Consider the following 23,185-nt stretch of genomic DNA (forward strand, 5'->3'; position numbering starts at 1 on the left):
ATGATGATGATGATGATGATGATGATGATATGCTGTAGTTTCATCGCAGTTTTCATTCCATTTTAGTACTCTGATGAGTGTTTTTGTGACGATGTCATAGCACCCCACCACACACTTCAAGACGAACGCAACTGCACCAGTGTCTGTCCGGGCAATTCAGACGAGCTGTGCGGGGGATACTGGTACATAGCAATCTATGAATTAGTTCAAACATGATTCCCGTGCGTGAATTATGTATCAGCTCTGTATCAACATTACCCCGGGACTGATGTGGCCGGATTTTACATGAGGAATTACTGTAATAAATTTATGTGAAACGTTTTGGTTATTGACAACCCCGTTGGGGATTCTATGCCCCAACAGCCTATAGATGCTGGCAGCAAGATGCGACTCATTGGATCGGGTGGTAAGGCTCGGTGACGTGGTGGAGGCGGGTATCACGTTTGCACAACCACAGAAATGGAAAAAGTCTAATGGCCAATTACGGAACTTGAAAATATAGATTTCCGCTATTGGGTTTGTAACTATTCTAATCAAGAATAACGACGCCTAATAAAATATTTAAGTTATCGACTCAACTTTCATCTGATATAATGAAACAATCTCCATCTTACTACGTCATGTATCTTTTTCGAACAGTTTTAATTAGAGTGGTTTATAGTACACGTTATCTGTTTTTCCTCACGTCCGCTATTTTATTGCTTTTTGTGATTAATTATGCAAGAAAATATTGTCCGTCATTGATTAATCGTGTCCTTTGTGAATGGATCAATGATACTTTGACTACAAAAAATAATAAGTGATCAGGTCTTAAGTATATTTGAAACAGCATAGCACGAGGAGTCATTACGTTTCTTGACTGTGTTGGACGTCAGTGTATTTCTGTATGGTGTACGAATTTGTTGGTTGGTTGTTAACGCAACACTAAGCAATAATTAAGCTATATGTTTTGTTTGTTTGTTGTTTAACGAGTTACTTAGCAACGGTAAAGCTATATGACGACGGTCTGTATATAATCGAGTCTGCATCAGTGAGTGAGTCCCGGTATATATGCCCCGTACTGCCTGTGCATTACCGTGGGCATTTCCAAGTAGGTTCTGGCTGGCGCGGGATTCTCCTCGCGCAAAAACAGCTGGTTTGCATGTCCCATTTTCGATCATTTACATACTGCGATGATATAGCTGGAATTTGCGGTGTATAACAACAAAATCAAGGAGTAGTACCACATGTCAAGCTCAGTTGATGCTTTTAGTAATATTCCAGCAATATCACGGCGGGAGACACCAGAAATGGGCTTCACACAAACTACCCATGTCGGGAATCGAACCCGGGTCTTCGGCGTGACGAGCAAATGCTTTAACCACTAGGCTACCCGACCGCCCCTAACTGCAATGTGTGAGTGAGTTTGGTTTTACGCCGCTTTTAACAGTATTACAGTTATATCGCGGTGTGTCAGCTTAATGTGGGAGGAAAGCCCGAATGCAGGTCTCAGACGTTTACCACTTCGGTGAAACCCACGAGCATGGGTATGGTGCTGACAAACCTAGAAACATAATCGGGGCGAACCGGGATTCCCCACAATCACAGATTTCTGGCGTGCCCAAGGGACGCAACTCTGCACAGCAAATCGCGGCGCCTTAGACGACTGGTCCACCCGTGCCCCCAACTGCAATGACGAATACACGGAGAAGGTATATATTGTCAGCTTTCGATGAGAATCTAAGAGGGGGCCATCAAACATTGTCGGTCATGAACTTCTAATATGAAAGATAGATTTTACTTATCCATTGAAATTGTTAATAAACGACTTCGTACAAACAACATCGGTTAACCAAACAAGCGTTATCTAGATGAAGTAAGAATTGTTATTTTTAATACCAATGTCTATCGCCATGCACGACACCCCAGGGGAGTATCCACATCTTGAAATAGTGTTAATGTGCACACTTAACAGTGTGTGAGTGAGTGTGGTTTTATGCCACTTTTAGCAATATTCCATGAACATCACATCAGGAGACACCAGAAATGGGCTTCACACGTTGTACCCATGTGAGAATCGAACCCGAGCCTTCGGCGTGACGAGCAAACACTTTAACCACTATACAACCCCATCGCCCCGCACACTCGCACACTTACCAGAAACACATTATAGAAACTGTTGATTACTGGCTGCTCTTGTATCACTATTTCCACACGAAACATACTTTCTGGATAGTTTCCGTCGGTTTCTATTGATCTCAGAACAAAGGAGACCAGTAAAACCGTCTCATCTGTTCCATATTAAGATCTATGCATACAGATACAAACTCAGAGGATATTATATCAGTGTTCTTGTCATACTAGTAAAACCGTCTCATCTGTTCCATTTTTAGATCTATGCATACAGATACAAACTCAGAGGATATTATATCAGTGTTCTTGTCATACTAGTAAAACCGTCTCATCTGTTCCATATTAAGATCTATGCATACAGATACAAACTCAGAGGATATTATATCAGTGTTCATGTCATACTAGTAAAACCGTCCCATCTGTTCCATATTAAGATCTATGCATACAGATACAAACTCAGAGGATATTATATCAGTGTCCATTGTCATACTAGTAAAACCGTCTCATCTGTTCCATATTAAGATATATGCATACAGATACAAACTCAGAGGATATTATATCCGTGTTCTTGTCATACCAGTAAAACCGTCTCATCTGTTCCATATTAAGATCTATGCATACAGATACAAACTCAGAGGATATTATATCAGTGTTCATGTCATACTATGTTTATGACTCCAGTGTCTAAATCCCGGTATTTTGTCACGAGTGTCGTAAACTTTTTTCTTTTCTTTTTCCTCCTTTTTTAATTAAGATAACTTTATTTCTAATACTAAATGTTATTCTAATAATACTGTAGTTTTGTAACTGAGTGTCGTAAACTTAGTATGTCATGAACACGAATATAATGTTCTATTTATTACGAAGAAGATGTCTACATATAGAGACAAATTTTAGTGTTTACCTATAAGGAAAGCTGGGCACAGACCAATCTTAGTTACAATCGATCTTGAGCGGCTACAATCAACTTTACAATCACTATACAATTGTCCTATTCCACTTCCACAAACCGATCTTAACGCGATTGTAACGCGGCTTTGATTTAAGATCGCGATCTTAGCTGAGATCGAAATCTTCAACCGTGGAGGTACGATTATCTTAAACTCGACTACTATCTACAGTTGTCTGAAAGCGCGCATAGCTTGCTGCGCATACAATAAGTGGAACCGGCAATGACACACAGCAGTACCTCCCCCCATCGCACCTTGCAGAGTTTAAGGTCCAAATTATTTGAAGGAAACGATCACTAGAAGGATGACACATATTTTTGTCGGCATTAATACTGTAGAATCTGGTATTCAAAAGCACTGTGACAGGATTCCGTCACGCCTAAGGGACGCAACACTGCATAACTTATTTTAAGTTGTATTGCGCATGAGTGGGTTTAACGCCGCTTTGAACAGTACTCAAGTTACATCACGTCTTGTCAGCCTAATGATGGAGTAAGGTAACCTGGGCGAATCGGCAACTCTGCACAGGGATATTTTGCGTCTTAGTTTGTATAGTTGTTGTATGGTGTGTATGAACGTCGATATATATATGCAACGAGATTGTTCAACGGGTTGATCTAATTGGCGTCACTGTATCAAATATTTACAGCAGTCAATTGAGTCCCAGCCTCAACATATTTTTCTCAGTCATTGCAATACTTTATCATGGGCTATTAGGTTATGGAGTATTCGCTAACAAGTAAGTTTTTGTTGATGTTTTTCTACACAAAAATTCTATGAATATTAGAACCACAAGATTTAACTAGTCGTTGTCACGTTGCCTGGGGATGATGCTTGAACGCTTTAGGAACACTTCGTGAGTGATCCAGAAAGTGACGAGGATCATCGGAAAACAGTCAGTAGTCACTTCAATGTTTTTGTTTTGAAGAACTGGAGAGGACTAACAGTACCTACCGTAATATGTGATGTGAAATACAACGATCTATAATTGGTTGTTGAAATAGTATCTCCCGTGTGAGCTTTGAGAGGGACGAATGCTGAAACAGACCATGCTGTCTTTGTGTCTGTTTGCGGTGACTATGTTTGTAATTATTGTTGATACATCATACGACTTGGAAAGCCTGCAGGAATCTGTAACCAGCTCTCAAGAACCTATGACTAGCCCACATGGAGGTCTGACTACCCCTCAAGAACCTGTTACGAGCCCACAGGAAGGTCAGACTGCCCCTGAAAAACCTGTTCAGAGCCCACAGGAAGGTCTGACTACCCCTGAAGAACCTGTTACGAGCCCACAGGAAGGTCAGACTACCCCTCAAGAACCTGTGACTAGCCCACAGGAAGGTCTGACTACCCCTCAAGAACCTGTGACTAGCCCACAAGGAGATCTGACTACCCCTCAAGAACCTGTTACGAGCCCACAGGAAGGTCTGACTACCCCTCAAGAACCTGTGACTAGCCCACAGGAAGGTCTGACTACCCCTCAAGAACCTGTTACTAGCCCACAAGGAGGTCTGACTACCCTTCAAGAACCTGTTACGAGCCCACAGAGAGGTCTGACTACCCCTCAAGAACCTGTGACTAGCCCACATGGAGGTCTGACTACCCCTCAAGAACCCGTGACTAGCCCACATGGACCTGTGAACCAAGAGGACGAGTTCCTGACCGCAGTACTAGCCACTGAACAGCAGTGCCACGCAATGTGTGTCTATGTGAAGCCCTGTGTCACGTACTCCTGGCAGGTACAGACTAGGCACTGTCTACTGAAGCCTTCTGGCAGGATGTGCAGCCGTTGTGCGTCCATGTCGGAACCGGGTTGGGTACATGGAAGCTTGGACACCTTTCGTATTGTAAGTATCATGTAACATCCCTCAGTACTTTTTCTGTCATAGGCAATGTTATGCCTTCTTGATACTACCTCAACTGAAACATGTATGCCGTGATGACAAGCGATCATCTTTTGTCGAATGGGTTGAAATGATTCATCGGGAATTAACAGAGAAATCGGGAATTGTATAAATAGGACGTTAGCCGAGACTAAATATGATGTTAGGAATAAAAGACATTATTGTTCGAGCTTTGCGAGTACACATATATTTTTTTATAAATATTATGACATATACGATATACGATACAGATACGAGAGTATGATAAAATACTATTCTTCAAATAGTAATAAAAAGAAGAAGAATAGTATAAACATCCTTTGCCGAGTCCTTTTCTAATGATATTGGCATACCCTTTGGGCTCGACAAATGCAACATTTTTCATCTGAAACGTGGCAAGGTAGAAGAAAGAGGATCGGTCAGTTTACTTTAGAGAGGAGTTATTGACCATCTCTTCGAAGGTCAGGCCTATAAGTACTTAGGGATGCAGGTTAGAGAAAACTCCAGAATGCCCACTTCGGGCAGAGCACAAATGTGAACATAAGAAAATCTGGAGCTTAGAGCTGAACGCTCGCAATAAATCTGTCTGATTATCCTTTTGTGAAGCATTTCAAGACTCACGATGTGGCAATCAACAGTTTTCTTAAACGAGCCAAGGATGTTGGACATAATCGCAATGTCAATGCTATTTTTGTTGATGGTTTTGTACCGCTGGATGGTACAGAAATGAGTGTCAACCATGCGAAGTACCATGTCAAATCGGCCCAGACTCAAGGAGAAGCTATCTGAACGACCACTGCATCAAGGTCACTTTAGGTCACTTCCCACTCGAGACCGTCAAGGTGTCACATTTAAATATGAAATGTGGAAATTAGGGAACACTGATATGTTTGCACTTAAAATCAAAAAGGAACTGAAGACAATGTGTAGTAAATTCAATAATGACCGAGTAAACAGTAAGAAAGTATCATGAACAATCCACTACATTTCATAACGTGAACAAGTGTTGATGTCAATAATGTCACTGGGGTCAAAATTGGAAACCCAGGCCATGAGAGAAAAGTCAGTAACGAGTGTGTCCGCCCTTAGCAGCCACGCATGCAACACAACGACGATCATGGATGTCACTAATGTCTGTAGTGTGTTCTGGGGGATAGCATGCCACTCCAAACTCAGCCATTGAGCAAGTTGGCGCAGATCTTGAGGTGGAGGGTGGTTCTCCCTAACAGGTCTCGTTGACAGATCCCATACGTTTTCAACGGGTGCCATATCAGGAGAATATGTTGGCCATTCCATGCAAGTAACATTGTTTTGTCCCAGAAAGTCAGTGACTATGCGTGCACGATGAGGTCTAGCATTGTCATCCTGGAAAACCGCATGTGGGCCTATTCGATGAAGACAAAGAATCACCATTGGTCTCAGAATTTCATCCCTGTAGCGAACAGCATGCAAATTCCCGTTGATGACGTACAGATTGGTTCTGTGATGAATTGAGAGGGCGGCCCACACCATGACACTACCACCACCAAAACGATTGTGCTCACGGACGTTGACGTCAGCAAAACGTCCCCCACGCCGTCTGTAGACAAGAACACGACCGTCATTATGCTGCAGTGAGAACGGAGATTGTTCTCTGTCCACTGTCGGTGTTGCCGTGCCCATGCGTCTCTGGCTTTTCTGTGACGCGGAAGTAGAAGCGGTCTAACGGCTTGACGTCGGGGCCTGATGTTTCTTTCCCTCATACAGTTTTTAATGGTTTGGTCACTTACATTTGTTCCTGCAGCCCTCAGTTGCCTTCGAAGATTTTTTGCTGTGACTGTTCTCCTCAATGCTTCAACAATGACGTACCGGTCTTCTCTTCCTGTTGTCACACGAGGACGTCCTGACCTTGGTCTATCACGTACTGTCTGTGTTTGTTTGAATCGCTGACGTAATCTGCAAATGACAGATGGACTAACATTTACCTTCGAGCACTTTCCCTATATTGCGTTTCTTTTTTTTTGAAGAGTATATAATGATTCTCTATATGTCAAATTCAACATGTGGAAAGAATGCAAAAAAATTCTCACTATTCACTATAAAAACAGTACAGATGTAGGTCGAGTTCGGGTGTGGATTGATTCTGGTGGTGGGCATACACAATACCGACTGACATTTGTGTTATTCTGAGTTAGTGAGGTTTTCTTCATTATTTTGCTTATTAATCAATATATACATATAACAACATTACATTGGGGCAACATTTTAAGTTTCATATATATGAATATATACTGAGTCAAATTAAAAACTTCACATTTTTAAAAGTAATCCCATATATGATATACAATGGACAAATGTATCAGAGAAGGTAATTTTTAATCATTAATGTCCAAAGAAGGATTTTAATTAACGGTGGTAACCATAATTTGTTCCAAGCACCTACGGTATTCGGTAATAACATCAACAGTTTAAATCATAAGTCCCAGGCACGAGAATCTGATGGCACACAAGTTCACTAGCGTGTATGGCCACCATGTGCATTGACAACTGCCACACAACGCCTCCGCATGGACCTTGTGATGCTTGTGAACACATGATTGGGAAGGCGACGCCATTGTTGCTGCAAAATGGTGCCAAGATCTTGCAAATTCTGTGGTTGGTTCTGAAGAGGTGGCAGACTTCTGCCAAGAGCATCCCAGACGTGTTCGATGGGATTGAGGTCGGGAGACCTTGACGGCCAGTCCATGACGTTGACTCCCCCATTCTGAAGGAAATTCCTTGTCAAAATTGCTGTGTGGGGTCTGGCATTGTCGTGTTGGAAGATCAAACCGAGTCCATGTGCTGCCATAAAAGGCAGAAGTTCTGGTGCCAGTACCTGGTCGCGGTAAGCAGCAGCTTGAAGTTGCCACGGATGACAAGAAGCCTGGAACGTGCATTGCCACAGAAAGCACCCCACACCATGACACTTCCGCCTCGAAATATGTCAACTTCCTGTACACAACACTGGGCGTAACGTTCATGACGGCGCCTCCACACCCACGCGCTACCATCAGCAAATCGAAGATTAAATCGGGATTTATCACTGAAGGCGAATTGATTCCAATTCCTCTGAGTTCATCGTAAGTGTCGCTGTGCCCACAATTGACGTTGACGTTTGTGTAATTGAGTCAGAATCGGCTTGCAGTATGGCCGTCGTGCTTGAAGGTGAGCAGTTCTCAGACGGTTTTGAACAGTTTGCGCACTCAGTCTACCCCTAAACAGTTCATTTCTGGTTGATGTAGCCGTCAAAAATCGGTTACGGAGGTGACGTAAGACAATCTGACGATCCTCTGCGTGTGACGTCACACGTGGTCGACCTGGCCGAGGGCGATCAGCGGTGGTACCCGTTTGCTGTAAACGCGTCTGTAAATCATAAACAGTCCGTTGACTACAACCCATCGTCCTTGCAACTTCAGCTACGGACGTTCCCGTCTGCAACATGCCGATTGCACGTTCACGTTGCACATTTGAAGTTAAGATTAAAGAAATATATTGCTATGCCATTCTTGAGAGCCACAGCCCAGAACAGGTTGTTTAAGTTGAGACAGAAACATCGTTGAATTCCCACCGTCTGGTATTATCAATACATGTCCAAATCTGTACTTGAAAATAATTTTCTTGATTTTAGTAGCCCAAGATATACGACCAACAATAGATATGTTTGTTGAGGTAATTGATTACTGTTCATGGTAATTCGTTTAATCAAGTATTTTTATACACTTGACATAATGTGCATACAGCTCAAGTCTTCCACATTCACCAAGGACGGCATGGATAGTTACATTGTTTGGCAGTTTTAAGTATTTAGAATATATTCTATCTACGTATTCACATCACTTAATTCCCAATAAATCTGTAAGGTAAAATCGGTAAAAGCATTGCATCAAACATGTTCGTTGATGTACGTAAGCCTCCAGAAAGGTAATGAATTTAAATATATCAGAAAAAATGTTTTTTTCTGCTTGTTGTGCCAAGTTAGTTGTTGCGGAACACAATCAATTTTATGATTAACTACCTTACACTTTCTTGCAAATGTAAATCGGCAAATGTAACATAATTTGCTTAACAGGGCTAAATTAAGATATTTACGATGGTTTGCGTAAGATAAAGACGTTGATAACATACTGGTAACAAATGGATCCATATATTAATACCTTTGCAATATCTTTGTCTGGTTAAGGCTTGATTGCTTATAGGCCGCCGTCGTATGGCAGGAGTACTGCTGCGTGTCGTCAGGCACCAAACAGACATTTATTGTGAAAGTGGCTGGTGCTACCGGAAGGGCAAGAATGCTTACCCTTTTTTGACATCACTGATTTTCAGTGATCCATAAATATAACTGGCACCGTCATGTTGTCTTTTATGCCCAGAGGAATCTGTTCTGTCGTAAAAGGCGACTAACGGGATCGGTTGGTCAGGCTCGCTGACTTGGTTGATGCATGTCATTGATCCCAATTGTGCGGATCGATGGTCATGATGGTCACTGGATTCTCTGGTCCAGACTCGATTATTTGTAGACTGACGTCATAAAGCTGGAATATTGCTGAGTGCAGCGTTAAACAACAAACCAACCAGAAAACTGTCCCTGCTGAAAATGGCGCCAACGGTTACTTTTATGTATATGTCGTTTTCCCCGTATGTCACCTCAAAACAAAAAGCGTATGCATATATAAATGTCATGATATTTTTACGCAGGCAGCAAACCGTCTGTGTGGTGGCCGCCCATGTCAGGCTATGGAGATGTGCATACCTATGACTTCAGGGGCTGTGTGTCTGCCATTGGGTGAGTACATATTGTTTTAATGCCAGGCGTTTGAGTGGATTTTGATCTCTAGATATTGTTCTCTTTTCTCCAGACCCTCTCCAAGGAGCCCAACTCAAGTCCAGAATGAGTTGGGAAGTCTAGATTGCCTCAGATCCTGAAATTAAGGATTGTTCTGGGCTTCATTGGATTTTATTATTTTTATTTTGTAGATATATATCTTTAAATAAGTTTGCTATATTTCGGGGACTAAATGTCAGTTTAATCGGGTCCTGACAATCTTAATTCGGCTACAGGACCGACCATCGTTGATACCACTGCGACTGAAGAGCCTAAAACTGGTGTTCCGGGATCCAGTGATGCCATTTCAACTAAAAGTACTAATCCAAGCATATCTTATGAAACAACCCCTAGGGGGTCTACAACTACCACTTCGGAATCAGATGACGAGACTGCCACTAGAGGGTCAAACACTAGTGGATCCGAAACTGCCACTACAGAAGATGATGTGGAAACTACCACTGAAGAATACAGGCCTACTACAAGCGATCCTAAGACTGCCGACCCAGACTCTGGTGATTACCACTACAAAATATGATGATGAGATGAGACGCGTCACTAGAGGATTCTAAGACTACCATTACGAAATAATATCACCACTATAGAATATAGAACTAGAGCTGGAGGATCTAAGACTAACACTACAACATCGTATGAGACCACAACTATAGCATATAGAACTAGAGCTAGATGATCTAAGACTGCCACTACGACACCGTGTGAGACCAGGGCCCCGTTCCACTAAGCGATATTAGCGCTAAGATGATCGTAACTCCCATACTTTAACATAGGCTTACGATGATCGTAGCGGTAAGATCGCTTTGTGGAACGGGGCCCTGCACTATAGCACACAGAACTAGAGCTAGATGATCTAAGACTGCCACTACGACACCGTATGAGACCATAACTATAGCATACAGAACTAGAGTTAGATGATCTAAGACTGCCACTACGACACAGTATGAGACCACAACTATAGCATACAGAACTAGAGCTAGATGATCTAAGACTGCAACTACGACACCGTGTGAGACCACCACTATAGCATACAGAACTAGAGCTAGAGGATCTAAGACTGCCACTACGACACCGTGTGAGACCACCACTTTAGCATACAGAACTAGAGCTAGAGGATCAAAGACTACTACTACGAAATAGTATGAGACCACCACGAAAGCATATAAATTAGCACAAGAAGACCCAGACTTTCATTACAAACTAGTATGACACTCCCACTACAGAATCTGTGACTTTCCACTCGAAATCAGATGATTGCACGACTACGTTTACTGCAAAGACTACCACTGGAAGTCGTTGGACTAAATCTCCGATATTGGCAGCTGATACCAGTACAAAAATGTTTTTTCTCTTTTGGTTTTATGAGATTTATGTTGTACGCAATGGGTCTATTAATAAAGTATATTAAGTACATAACTAGAAATCCAGCGTTATTCCAACACTAGTACTGACATTAGGTATCCAAAAATAGAGAGGACACACTATATACGGTTGCACTCGAGTCGAAGATAGGCGCAGAGATCGGTGCACGCGCAAGACCCTTCGACATTACCCTGCTTGCACAGACACGTGACACAAACTTAGGCCAACTGACGTCGCATGGGGTGCACTTGATTACACCAGTTTTTTCACTTGGCGATTTAAAACAATATTTCCTGATTTAAAATACAAAATGTATTTCTTATTGACTTTTCAACATACATATTGATGTTTTTCCGTCCTGTTGATGCCACGCATGCGTCAAAGTTTCTTGCATTTTTTCTTATCTTACTTAGAAAATAGGAAACCCTCTCAAGAAGAGTTAGACTCTATTTTCCTGGGAACAAATTGCCCATCGGTATGTTATGGTGGCCGAGAAGGGACATCGCTTTCTCGCCTTCAATTACGGCCACGAGAAAGCAAAAAAGCGATAACACGAGGCGAGAAAGAAATAGCACGAGGCGAAAAATCGATAAGTATATCGCTTTCTCGCCTCGTGTTATCTCTTTCTCGCTTTCTCGAGGTAAAGCAATATCCCCTCTTTGCCACTGTAGGGGTCGCCTGTGTTTCTATACGATAAAACGTATATATGTAAAACAATAGTTCGTTCGTTTGTTGTTTAACGCCGCACTCAGCAGTATTCCAGCTATATGACGGCGGGATGTAAATAATCGAGTCTGGACCAGACAATCCAGTGATGGACATCATGTGCATCGATCCACGCAATTGGGATACGATGACATGCATCAACCAAGTCAGCGAGCCTCACCACCCGATCCCGTTAGTTGCCTCTTACGACAAGCATAGTAATGAATTGTTAAACCACACGTTGTATCATTAAGGGGCTGACCATTTAACATACGGATATAAGAGTGGGTTGTGGTCGAGGGCGTTCATGTTGTGTGTTTTCTTGATTTTGGGTGTCTGAGGGGGGCATAAAAGAGAGCGGAGATTTTTTCGTCATATTTCAAATTATTTCCATGGAGGGAATGTTGAAATTTACTCATTATTCACTAACACGTAGTAACCGTACAGACGTAGGCGATTTTTAAACAATCTGCGCAATTCTTCGTAAAAAGTAATTGTATGATTTAGGAGTTTTATGGGACCATCACGCTGTCTTTGATTTATGACCAACTTGTATTGCGTCTCTTGTGTACAAATCTACAAGTATAATTTATTGATAAACACTGCTGTGAGTGAGTATGGTTTTACGCCGCTTTGAACAATATTCCAGCAAATTTACGGCGGGGGCATTAGAAATTTCACACATTGTACCAATGTGTGGCGTCGAACCTGGCTCTTCGGCACGAGTGAACGCTTTTACCACGCGGTTACATAAACGCTCCCGTCGCTGTGTCAATGGTGTTATCACAGATGATATGTGTACTTGGGTAAACTACACATATGGAGAGACATCCTTATTATTGTGGCCACACAGTTAACGTTGATAACAATATGAAATGCATCACTACGATCATCTTTAAATATGTTAAATCAGCTGTCATACACTCTTCAAAAAAAGAAACGCACAGGTAGTGTGTTGTTCATTGTTTGTTTGTTTGTTTGTTTGTTGTTTAACGCCGCACTCAGCAATATTATGTAGTTCATTAAACCTGACTACACAAAAAATCAGGTCTATAAATTAGATATATGTTATTGGAAAATGTTGGTGGCCTTATATTCGACAAACGGTGCGTCAAAACGCAGCCATTATCGATTTGCAATGTCTTAAACCGTAGTGTTTTCACACTTGTTCAAAAATGTCATGGGGGAAAACAGTAAAGCAAAATGCACGTGCAAGTTATGGCATTCGTAACTCGTGGGAGTGTCTATACAAAGGCAAGCCTGAGCTCATTATTGGCCATTCAATTGTCAACATTTTTCAAGTTCAAAATTGCCGAGACTCAGTACAGCCGATCGGAACATGGTCATTGGACGTATCCAAAGAGGGGAATCACAGTCTTCTGTTGCACGTCACTTCAACGTCCACCACAGCACCATTTGCCGCCTTTGTGACCGATACACACAGTTCATTTCCACTGCAGACCGTCCGAGAACCATCTTCCCGAGGCAAGTGAGTTAACTGACTATAAAAGTCCAGTTTCCACCCTTGCCGAACTAGGCTGGTATTATGGAGTTACATTTTGGCTGGACTAACGAGTCTATGCATAGTCCAATCAAAATCGCGCAGCGAAATCGAAATCCGGTTTGTAGAGTGTCATGCAGATTTCGGTCGACTGCAGGATTTGCAAAGCATGTGCACCGCTAACTCGTTGTCAACAGATATTTTCTAAATCTTTTTATGTTTTTAATCAAGGTGCTCACGTGAGTTGATGCACTTCGCGATGTAAGACTCGTTTTATCACAATATAGATCTTGATTATCGATCAGATCGTCTTGACTGGGCGCCACCGTTTTGTTTGAAAGAAATGCAAGTGATACGAGAGGTTGAATCTGATTGGTCAATAGGAGAGGCATAGAAAGGAGATAACTCGTAATAGCCACTGGTGGCGCTACGATCGCCTAGTTCGGCAAGGGTGGAAACTGGACTTTTAGAGTCAGTTAACTTTCTTGCCTCGGGAAGATGTCCGAGAACCGGCCGACCAAGCGTTACCACCCTGCACATGATCGCTACATTCAACTGCAGGACGCATCACTGGTTTGAGGAGGATATCGGACTTGACTGTCAGGAACCATCTTGGCGAGGCTGCAATCCGACCCAGAAGACCAGTTATCGTCCCTGCTTTGCAACAGATCCATCGACAGCGATGCTTGCGTTGGATGCCATACCTTACAGCCTTGAAATTTGAGAAACTGGAGACGAGTGTGGTTTTGCGTTGAATCCCTATTTCTTCTTCACCAGCGAGATGGAAGACAACGTGTTTATCGTCGTCGAAATGAGCGTTTTGCCCAACATACGTGTACGTGAATTCGACAAATTCCTTCGGTGGCGGAAGTGTCATGGTGTGTGTGTTTGTGGGGGGGGGTTGTGCATATCAAGCTGGAATATTGCTGAGTTGCGGTGTTAAAGGGCAAGTTCACACGGAAATTAACCTATTTTTCTTGTACTTTTTCCACATTAAAAGTGTTAACCTAGAAGTGTCATAGACAAAAATATAAAGATATCACAATTAATTAACATATTTTTCGCATTAAAACGATTTATATTTTTCACATTTACCAAGTGTTCTATTTCCACAACAAAAACACCATGGCTTATGCCCCTTGCAATATGACGTCATTGGTGCCAATTGATAAACATTATGACGTCATCATGCTTTGTTAGAGCCGCTTCACGTGGTGTAGGTATGGGTGTGTGATTCTAGCGTCTCAGATGCCAGCCAGCATAGTGTTATGCTGAGTCACCACTGCGCCGGAGTGTGTCGTAGGCCATGTTGTTTTACCGCAAACTGGTACTTGATATTTTTTGCGTTGAGAATAGACAGGGACCCAGTTGAATTGGCACCAATTACGTCATAATCTAAGGGGGATAACTCAGGCCTGTTTAGCTCGAAAAACGAAGGCCTCATAACGGCATATCATTTTCACACTATTGTGAGCTTCCTACTTTCACTGTGAAAAAAATGAGTGTATATTTTCAAGCCCAGATACTAATTAATTCTAAAATTGCGTTTTGTTTAGAAAAAGAAAGAAAGTGATTTTTGCGTGTACACTTCCCCTTTAAGCAACAAACGAGCGAAACGAGATAGCATTCAGTACTACAAAATGTTGAAAACTTCTATACAGGGCAAAATAGCGGTGAAAATTGTAAGAATGGGTCTATCATCAAACCTTTTTATCTGTAGGACATTATGGGAAATATCGCTTTCTGGCTCTCTCGCCTTCACGCTTTATCGTGTTATCGCTTTCTGGACTCGTGCTATCGCTTTCTTGTCTTGCGTTATCGCTTTCTGGTTTGTTTGTTTAGCGCCGCACTCAGCAATATTACAGCTATATGACGGCGGTCTGGACCAGACAATCCAGTGATTGACACCTAGCGCATCGGTCCACCCAATTGGGATCGATGACATGCATCAACCAGTCAGCGAGGCTGACCACCCGATCCTATTAGTCCCCTCTTACGACAAGCATAGTCACCTTTTACGGCAAGCATGGGTTGCTGAAGATCTATTCTACCCCGGATCTTCACGGCCAACGCTTTCTCGTCTCGTATTATCGCTTTCTCGCGGCCGTAATTGAGGTCGAGAAAGCGATGTCCCCTCTAGGCCACCATAGTATTTCGGATGTCACCACGGACCGATGAAGATTGAGTCTACGTGGCCAAATCACTACTGTATTGATTTTTGAAACTCGTCATAAATCTTTCACGAAACACGCTTATCTAACGAGTAGTCAAAATCAATAGTATAAAAGAGTCTAAAGTGATGCAGGTCTCAGACGTTTACCAATTTGGTGAAACCCTAGAGCATGGGTATAATACTTATAAATCAAGAAACATACTCGGGGCGGTCCGATAATTCGAACCCACAATCAGATTTCTGGCGTGTCCAAGAGACGCAATTCTGCAAAACGAAATCCGGCGCCTTAGACGACTGGGCGACATGACCTCACATGGTTTGAAGGTTCCCGAAATGGTTGTTGTGTGTGTGTGTTAATGCAGTCAGCAGGACCAGTGACGATTTGTTTTGTTTATTCAAATACAACAAATCAAGCCTGACGTTATCTTAACATGTCAACATTTATAAACAATTAAAATGTTTTATCACTTCTACTCTCTCAAATTGTAATTTCAATATACCATAGAATACCTGAAATGAAATGAAAATGAAACTGTCACAACTAGTAAATTAAATTGAATGTAAGACTTTGTCATATGATGCAAGCTAACACAAAGCTCCAACTTCTGAAACCTTAAAGTAAGAAGAATTCAGTCTGCAACAAATGTAAATGTTTAACTGTGTAACAAGCACATTTTATGGGTAATACCATATTACATGCTATTATTCAGAAATTAATCATTAGATACTCATATATTGAAAAATACATTGAACCCTGTAACCTTAAATGTAAAATACATTAGAGTCCATCAAGGACTAAACCAAAATTTACAAAAATCAAAACTGAAACAAATGGAATTAAACATTGTATGGTGAGTGTCCAGAGATCTTTTTATATCTCAGTTAATGCAAGCATCTTGGCGGCTATACTGAAAATCCCAGGGGAATCTCGTGTTAAATTGATGGGTATACACACCAAGAGTTTGCATCTTTGAAACAGTTTAACCAGAAGAGAATGCGAGGGTTGAATACGAGCACACGTCAATACAATATATATGTAGGACAACTTTAGTCAATTAGGAACTTACGTCTATATATTTTGCGTTTATTGGGGTGTGAACGCACAAACCGGCGTGTGCATTTTGCGTAGCGGATTAACACAACCTGTGCACACATTTTCAGAAGATTAACGAAAAGCGTGCACGTATTTTCAGCTGATTTACGCAAAGCGTGCACACATTTACAGCAGATTAACGCAAAGCGTGCACACATTTTCAGCGGATTTATGCAAACTGTGCACTAATTTACAGGAGATTTACGCAAAGCGTGCATACATTTTCAGCAGATTAACGCAAAGCTGCACTCATTTTCAGCGGATTACGCAAAGTGTGCACAACCCGCTTTTATCTCCATATACTCAAAACATACTGATATAAATATATACGTCAACCATGATACCCAACAGACACAGAAACGCGTAGACAACAAGAAGAGCTCACGAGCTCAACCCATCCTATTATAAGGAACAGTCGTCCGCTATCTCTCACTTATCACAGAGGACGTCACCAACCAGCAAACACGGCCATATTGGAAGAAGGATCTGAAAATGTTGAATACATTTAGGTGTTATCGTCAAGATACATTTCAAGTGTGGCATCGTTCGTCTCGTTGAAAAGATTTGAACAAACGGCGAAGTCACACTTGTAAGCAATCATGGGGGGAAACTGATGTAATTATGATCACTCCGCCTAACCTTGTTGATGCAACACTCCTATATGAAAATATTACATGAGTTCCATTTTACGATTCATGCACTACCATACACAATGTGGGTTCGAGGCGTGTATTTCATACCGCATCATCTTATTTTCAACCCAAAACTTACATAACATACCAGAGTTCTTTTTCTCTTCTGCTTGTATACAGATAGAAAACATTCCAAAACGCCCTGTGCAAAGACTCGTTAGTCTTGACTTGAGTTATATCTTCAGATGTTCAGCAATCAATTCCCAACAAGCTTGTTTGTTTGTTTGTTTGATTGTTGTTTAACTCTGCACACAGCAATATTCCAGCTGTATGACGGCGGTCTGTAAATAATCGAGTCTGGACAAGACAATCCAGTGACTGACACCAGGAGCATCGATATACACAATTGGGATACGATGACATGCATCAACCAAGTCAGCGTGCCTGACCTGACTACCCGATCCCATTAGTCGACTCTTATGACAAGCAGTTGCCTTTTATGGCAAGCATGGGTTACTGAAGACCTACATGTATTCTACCCCGGATCTTCACTGGTCTCTCAACAAGTATAAAGGGGATAATTGAAATAAATGGAAATGATAAAACAATGCGAAACTGAAATGAGGCCAACTAAATCAATGTCGAGTTATTTGGCTGATCCCTGCTATGTAAAATTGTTTGGTTGTCAGACATGAATAATATCAACTAGATGCACAACGTCACTTATCCAAATAGGTAGAGGCAATTCAATGTATTTGAGAGGAATGTTGAAAGACAAGCCATTACTATAGCTAGGTGAAGCCAAACAGCTATTATGATTATTGATATGAGAGGCTTGTTCAAGTCACTCAAAATCACTGATACCAACGTTCCCCCATGCAACTATTGTTGCTATTTTCACTGCCCTTATGCCAAGGAGTTGGTGTTCTTACTGCGGATCGGTATGGAGACTGGTTTAGGGATGTGGCTGTCTCTATGTCGCCTTGTAGATTGAGTCTATCCTGTTCAATAAGTGGCAGGGACGTCTGTCCTGGCCGTTTGGTCTTGTTCAGAGCTCTGCTCCGACTTGATTTGGCAATTGGAGGCAAACGCACCATTGTGTCGCTCCTAGCTTCAGCTGGCACAGTTCTTGGTGGGGCTTGCTTTGGTTTACGGGCAGGCATCAAGCAGAGTCGTTTCTCCTCCCCGCTTGAAGACAGGTTTTCTACTAGTCTCCTCAAGGACTGATTTTCCGACATCAGAGAGTCGTATTTGTCGTACATCTGAGCCAAACTAACCTGTATCTGTGTCTTACGCGATTGGACTTTGTTGAAGGTGGCCTCGGCCTTGTTACACTGGGCTTTCCACATATGGGTGTCTCGCTCTGCCTTGTCCTTGAGAGCCTGTTCCCGTCTCAGCTCTAACTCAAGGCTCTCAAGCTTCACCTGGTACTCTTTGTTCTGCTCGGACATGTACTTGAGGTATCTAAAACCGGGGTAGAAATATTCCTTCACTATAAAGCCAGTATTTTTATGAGATTGATATCTGGCATGATACCTATATATATGGGCACATTCTACCATCTAAGTTACTGTTAGGATAGGACTAGTCATTATACCTATCCGACTAGCCTTAGATCTTCATAAGAATGATTTTATTTGTGACTTCAAATTTCTTTAGGCTATTTGCTATATTTTGTGGTATCTATGTTTATAATTTTCAATACGGCTTTAGTCAATGCCCAAAGAATTACTGATGCATAAATTGGTCAAATATGAACGTGAATGGGTGAGGAAATTTTGGTTCACGCTGCATCCAGTGATGGGTACAAAGGAAAGGATACATGGAACGATCCCAGCTCCATCCTGTTATTGTTGGGTATGAGAGGGGAGACGGTACTTACCCTCTTTAATAGATACTGAGTAGCACATACTTACTGTTTCTGGTTCTTGAGCGCAGTGACTGTAATGTCCAAGTACTTCTTAGCATTCTGGTGTGCTGCTGTTATCATCTTCAGCTTGCTCTGAACACTGGGTTCGAACTGGTTTAGGAAGTGATCTGGTAAGACGTTATAGTTTGATTTTAGAAACACCCTGTAATACTGTAGGCACAGAATATATTCGGTATTGAACTCCTGTTCTAGCCATAACTCTAAATCACACATTTTTAACCAATTACAATCGAAAACATATGCACACAGGTGCGTGCATGCACATCCCTCTGTAAGTGGACAATCTTGAAGGTGATGTTACACCTTAATAAAGGTCTGTACTCCTTATCAAAAGATCACATTTGGTGAATTGAGTATACTTAAAGAAAAGGTTTTAAAATATTTTTATGATTTGTAGGCATTGGGTGATTTAGAATTGCCAACATATAGAACAGATGAGTCACAGATTCGAACTAAGCTCAAAAGTTTTACTAGCTGGGGTGAAGATAAAATGCCCTTGAATGTTAAACCAATTAAGAAAATGGGAAATCTGTACTAGCCAGCAGGAATTTGTACTAGCCCAGGGCTAGCAGGCTAGTGTTAAGTTCTTACCCAGACTGAGAATAAACGATGGATATGGTAGCTGCAAATTGCAAATAAGGAAAATAACTAAGATTAGGAAGTGAAAAATCACAAACTCTTAAGAACACATACTAAAATTTCTTTAATTTGATTTTTGTATGACATCCATACAAACATAGCACATTAGAAAATAATATCAGAATGTTCCAGTATTTAATTGCACTTTTTGTAGCCCAGAATCACAGTACCCTAGGTCGGTGTTATATGGAACTAAATACAAGAATTACACCATGTGTGCTTTGCTGGTCATCCTACCTGGGGATTTGATTGATGCTCACATTGTCAACTTCTGGACCACATTATGACAGTACGAGTCTACCTCACATCACATCGATGCCAATGAATAATGTTCCTACCATTTAGTTTCATATCTTGCAGTCCAATACCAGTGTCTTCTGTGTTGACATGGCAAGTAGTCGTTCTTTGAGCACCATTTTGAACCAGTTCCTCACTATTGGACGGAGAAGGACGAGGTTGCTCAACCAGGTCGCTAACATTCACATTCTTATCTGTGTCAAAGAAAAACATGGGCTTGTCAGATTTACATCATGTCTTAAATACACAGGCACAATACAACTAACCTATTTCGCTGAATATATCTTTGCCAATATATCTACCGTTTGTGTTGGTGGCTCTTTACACTTCATCATTCTGAAGTTAATCTGACAAGGAGGGGGACATAACAGTACGTTTTTTAACTTGTACTCAACCACATTAAGACACAGTAACATAGACATAAGCAACTGGTTATCAGGGCCGTTATCAGGAGTAATTTAGACAGAAACACAGTTATTGTCTCACGTAAAATATGTAGAGTACAGTAAACTACGGTTATAACGAACTCAACGGGACTCATTTTAGTTTGTTATAACCGTAGTTCGTTATAAGCATATATACAGCATAACTACAGTAAATAGTTGGGACCAAAATGTAAGTTCGTTATATCCGTCAGTTCGTTATAAGCGTGTTCGTTATAACCGTAGTTTACTGTAATAAGTTTTAATCGCTACTAAAATCTAACACACCATACAGACTATTTGAGCAGTATTTGAAGAGACAGACAAACCATTCCCTGATGACATGACATCACCTGAAAACGCTAGCCCCGTGAGAAATTCATGACATATATATATTGATCTATGAAACTTACGTGTGGGAATTGCTTCTGATGAATGGGACGATGTGCTTCTACTTGGAGATACCCCTGCAAGATCTAGTGGCGGTAGGGTTTTCATGTCTGAAATAGGCTTAGAAAATATTATGAGTGTGGATTTGCTGCTGTAAATTTACTTACGTGTTTCGACAATCGCCCAAATGAAAATAGATTGTCTGAATTTAAAAAAAGTAAGAAACTAACTTTAAAATAACGCGAGAGCCTTATATTCTCCCGTACTCTGATACTAACATTTTAGGCCCTAATTACAAATAAAATGATAGGCCTAGTGCCAGTAGTGGAACCTTTTGGTTTTACCTAAAACGTTACCAAAGATTCATACCTATTAAACAAATCCGGGGAGATTTGGTCACATTTTGTTTCCTCGATTTGTACGCATTTACATTCCAATCACAACGAGAGTTTAAAAAATAAGTAGATCTAAGACTTGAACAAAACCGACAGACTTCACAGACGCAGCGAACTCAACGTCACGTGACCTACCCAGGCATGCTTCTTGCGACGTAAGGGTTGCAGTTTCATTGCAGGGTTATCGGAATTGCTTGCATTTCACTCGTGATCCTAATTTCACGTGAACTAGGGAACAGAGTACATTTGAAACAAACGCACCCAAAAGGTTATACATTGTAACAATTAGTCTTAACTTGAAGTTCATTCATTTTCGGAGCACATTTCTTCAATGCACGGAGTTTTACGAAAGCCGAAAGGGCAGATAACTCCAATAGTTCTTGCAATTGGATGACAAAATGTAAGTATGAACTACAACCTACCCAGGATCCTGGATCGTATCCCAATGGTTACTTTATATACATATAATTATGTACCTTTGTTTTCACATAAAATGGCATATGAATAAGTAATTATGGTGAAATAAGTGTTTTGTTATGTAGTTTATGTAGTTTGTTTTATTTATAGGGTGGGGGGGTGGGGGGTTGTTTTGGGGTTTTTTTGGGGGGGGTATTTTTGTTGTTTTGTTTTGGTTTTGGTTTATGCAGTTCCGGCTTAAACATCACAGCAGGAACATGGGGATTACTCTGCGTTAAAGTAAAAAGACGCTCCCTCCCACGTTTATTACAAGCTTTACCTCTTTGAAATTGTGTGTGAAAGAAGAAATTCTTATATGACGGGCTTATAGTTTAATAAGGAAATTGTCCAATCATTGACATCTTATCTCAGAACCGTCTGATTGTCCAATCACTGACATCTTCTCTCAGACCCATGTGATTGTCCAAACATGCTATGTCAATAATGGTACTGATTGATACACCTTGTTGTTGTTATAGTGTTTTTATGCCGCACTCGGCACTATTCCAGATATATGGCAGCAGCCTGTAAATAATCGAGTCTGGATCACACAATCCAGTGATTGATATTGTGAACAACGATCTACAATGTCAACCATTTCATCAAGCCCCGACTACTGATCCATTTGGTCGCCTCTACAACCAGCATAGGATGTTGTGGACATACTCCAACCTGGAATGCCCACAGGGTTGATACACCACAAAAATGATTGGTATAATTTCTATTACATTCTCTAGATACCAAGAGGGTGGAACCTGCTGATCCAAAATCTTACCACTTGTCAGTAAGGTGAAAACTGTGCATCCTTTGGCAAGATCTGACAAAATGTCGAGGCAGTGACACCTGTGGTTCCTTTGGTTAAATCCGACTGCTGTAGACCTGTAGACATTTTTGTTTAATCAGACTTCTGACAAGGAGGGAGAAACCTTTGTCTCTGCTAGTCAGATCTGATAACTGGTCAAAATTGTTTCACCTGTGGATCTTTTATATGTTAGATCTGAGTACAGGTCAGGATGATGTGAGTGAGGAAATATTATTTTATGCCACAGTCAGCAATATTACAGCTCTATCACAACATCCTAAAAATATATATCTTGACCAGAAAACAACACTAGACCATCACGAAACATCAAGGATCATTATCGCCCAAATCCATGACAACAGCTCTTGGAAGCAAAGAGGTGCAACTCTGCACAACAAACTGCAGTGAGATGTGAACAAACAGAGACATTTCTGGTAAGGAACCATAACAATTTATTTTTATCATAGCAGCTGACTGAACAGGTGCATAATATATGCATATTCATGATTACACTACATAATTGTATATACACTGTACATAACCAATGCGAGAAGGCAATCAACAATGCTCAAAATCCCATGTGCC

The 23,185-nt window shown here is 41.3% G+C and overlaps 3 protein-coding genes across 8 annotated transcripts in view; 2 read left to right on the forward strand and 1 right to left on the reverse strand.

The window, feature by feature from the left end:
- The window catches only part of LOC124137630 (flocculation protein FLO11-like), a 35,716-nt gene extending 35,395 nt beyond the window's left edge, over positions 1-321 (forward strand). Inside the window, exon 5 of the mRNA XM_046504025.2 lies at positions 67-321. Coding sequence (XP_046359981.2) covers positions 67-216 — 150 coding nt within the window. The 3' untranslated portion in view covers positions 217-321. The remainder of the gene's footprint in view (positions 1-66) is intronic.
- A 3,275-nt stretch (positions 322-3,596) lies between these two features.
- LOC124137599 (DNA translocase FtsK-like) lies at positions 3,597-11,216 on the forward strand. Of its 2 annotated transcripts, XM_048398931.1 has the most exons (4): positions 3,597-4,235; positions 4,320-4,909; positions 9,659-9,746; positions 10,022-11,216. In XM_048398931.1, the coding sequence occupies exons 1-4, from the start codon at positions 4,097-4,099 to the stop codon at positions 10,321-10,323; spliced, it is 1,119 nt and encodes a 372-aa protein (XP_048254888.1). In that variant the 5' UTR covers positions 3,597-4,096; the 3' UTR covers positions 10,324-11,216. The 2 variants fall into 2 exon arrangements, with proteins under 2 accessions (XP_048254888.1, XP_046359932.2); XM_046503976.2 differs by having other exon boundaries at positions 3,598-4,909.
- Positions 11,217-15,919: 4,703 nt separating this feature from the next.
- LOC124137598 lies at positions 15,920-21,704 on the reverse strand. Of its 5 annotated transcripts, none has more exons than XM_046503975.2 (6): positions 21,317-21,477; positions 20,971-21,067; positions 20,177-20,329; positions 19,186-19,306; positions 18,547-18,733; positions 15,920-17,123 (listed from the first exon to the last, which is right to left on the reverse strand). In XM_046503975.2, exons 2-6 carry the CDS (start codon positions 21,053-21,055, stop codon positions 17,067-17,069), a joined length of 603 nt encoding a protein of 200 aa, XP_046359931.1. In that variant the 5' UTR covers positions 21,056-21,067; positions 21,317-21,477; the 3' UTR covers positions 15,920-17,066. The 5 variants fall into 5 exon arrangements, with proteins under 5 accessions (XP_046359931.1, XP_046359930.2, XP_048254889.1 ...); XM_046503974.2 differs by having other exon boundaries at positions 18,202-18,733; XM_048398932.1 differs by lacking the exons at positions 15,920-17,123; positions 21,317-21,477 and adding an exon at positions 21,604-21,704 and having other exon boundaries at positions 17,704-18,733.
- Between the last annotated feature and the right edge of the window lie 1,481 nt (positions 21,705-23,185).

This window comes from Haliotis rufescens, unplaced genomic scaffold (assembly GCF_023055435.1).
Source record: "Haliotis rufescens isolate VD_foot unplaced genomic scaffold, xgHalRufe1.0.p SCAF_19, whole genome shotgun sequence".
Taxonomy (NCBI): domain Eukaryota; kingdom Metazoa; phylum Mollusca; class Gastropoda; order Lepetellida; family Haliotidae; genus Haliotis; species Haliotis rufescens.

Excerpts from the sequence above, each read along its gene's own strand:
- LOC124137598 (XM_048398932.1), bottom strand. The coding sequence starts at position 21,055 with ATGAAAACCCTACCGCCACTAGATCTTGCAGGGGTATCTCCAAGTAGA. Across the intron at positions 20,330-20,970 it reads ATCAGAAGCAATTCCCACAC|ATAAGAATGTGAATGTTAGC; the intron begins GTAAGTTTCATA and ends TCTTTGACACAG. Across the intron at positions 19,307-20,176 it reads GCAAGATATGAAACTAAATG|ATCACTTCCTAAACCAGTTC; the intron begins GTAGGAACATTA and ends ACGTCTTACCAG.
- LOC124137599 (XM_046503976.2), top strand. The coding sequence starts at position 4,097 with ATGCTGAAACAGACCATGCTGTCTTTGTGTCTGTTTGCGGTGACTATG. Across the intron at positions 4,910-9,658 it reads GCTTGGACACCTTTCGTATT|GCAGCAAACCGTCTGTGTGG; the intron begins GTAAGTATCATG and ends ATTTTTACGCAG. Across the intron at positions 9,747-10,021 it reads GGCTGTGTGTCTGCCATTGG|GACCGACCATCGTTGATACC; the intron begins GTGAGTACATAT and ends ATTCGGCTACAG.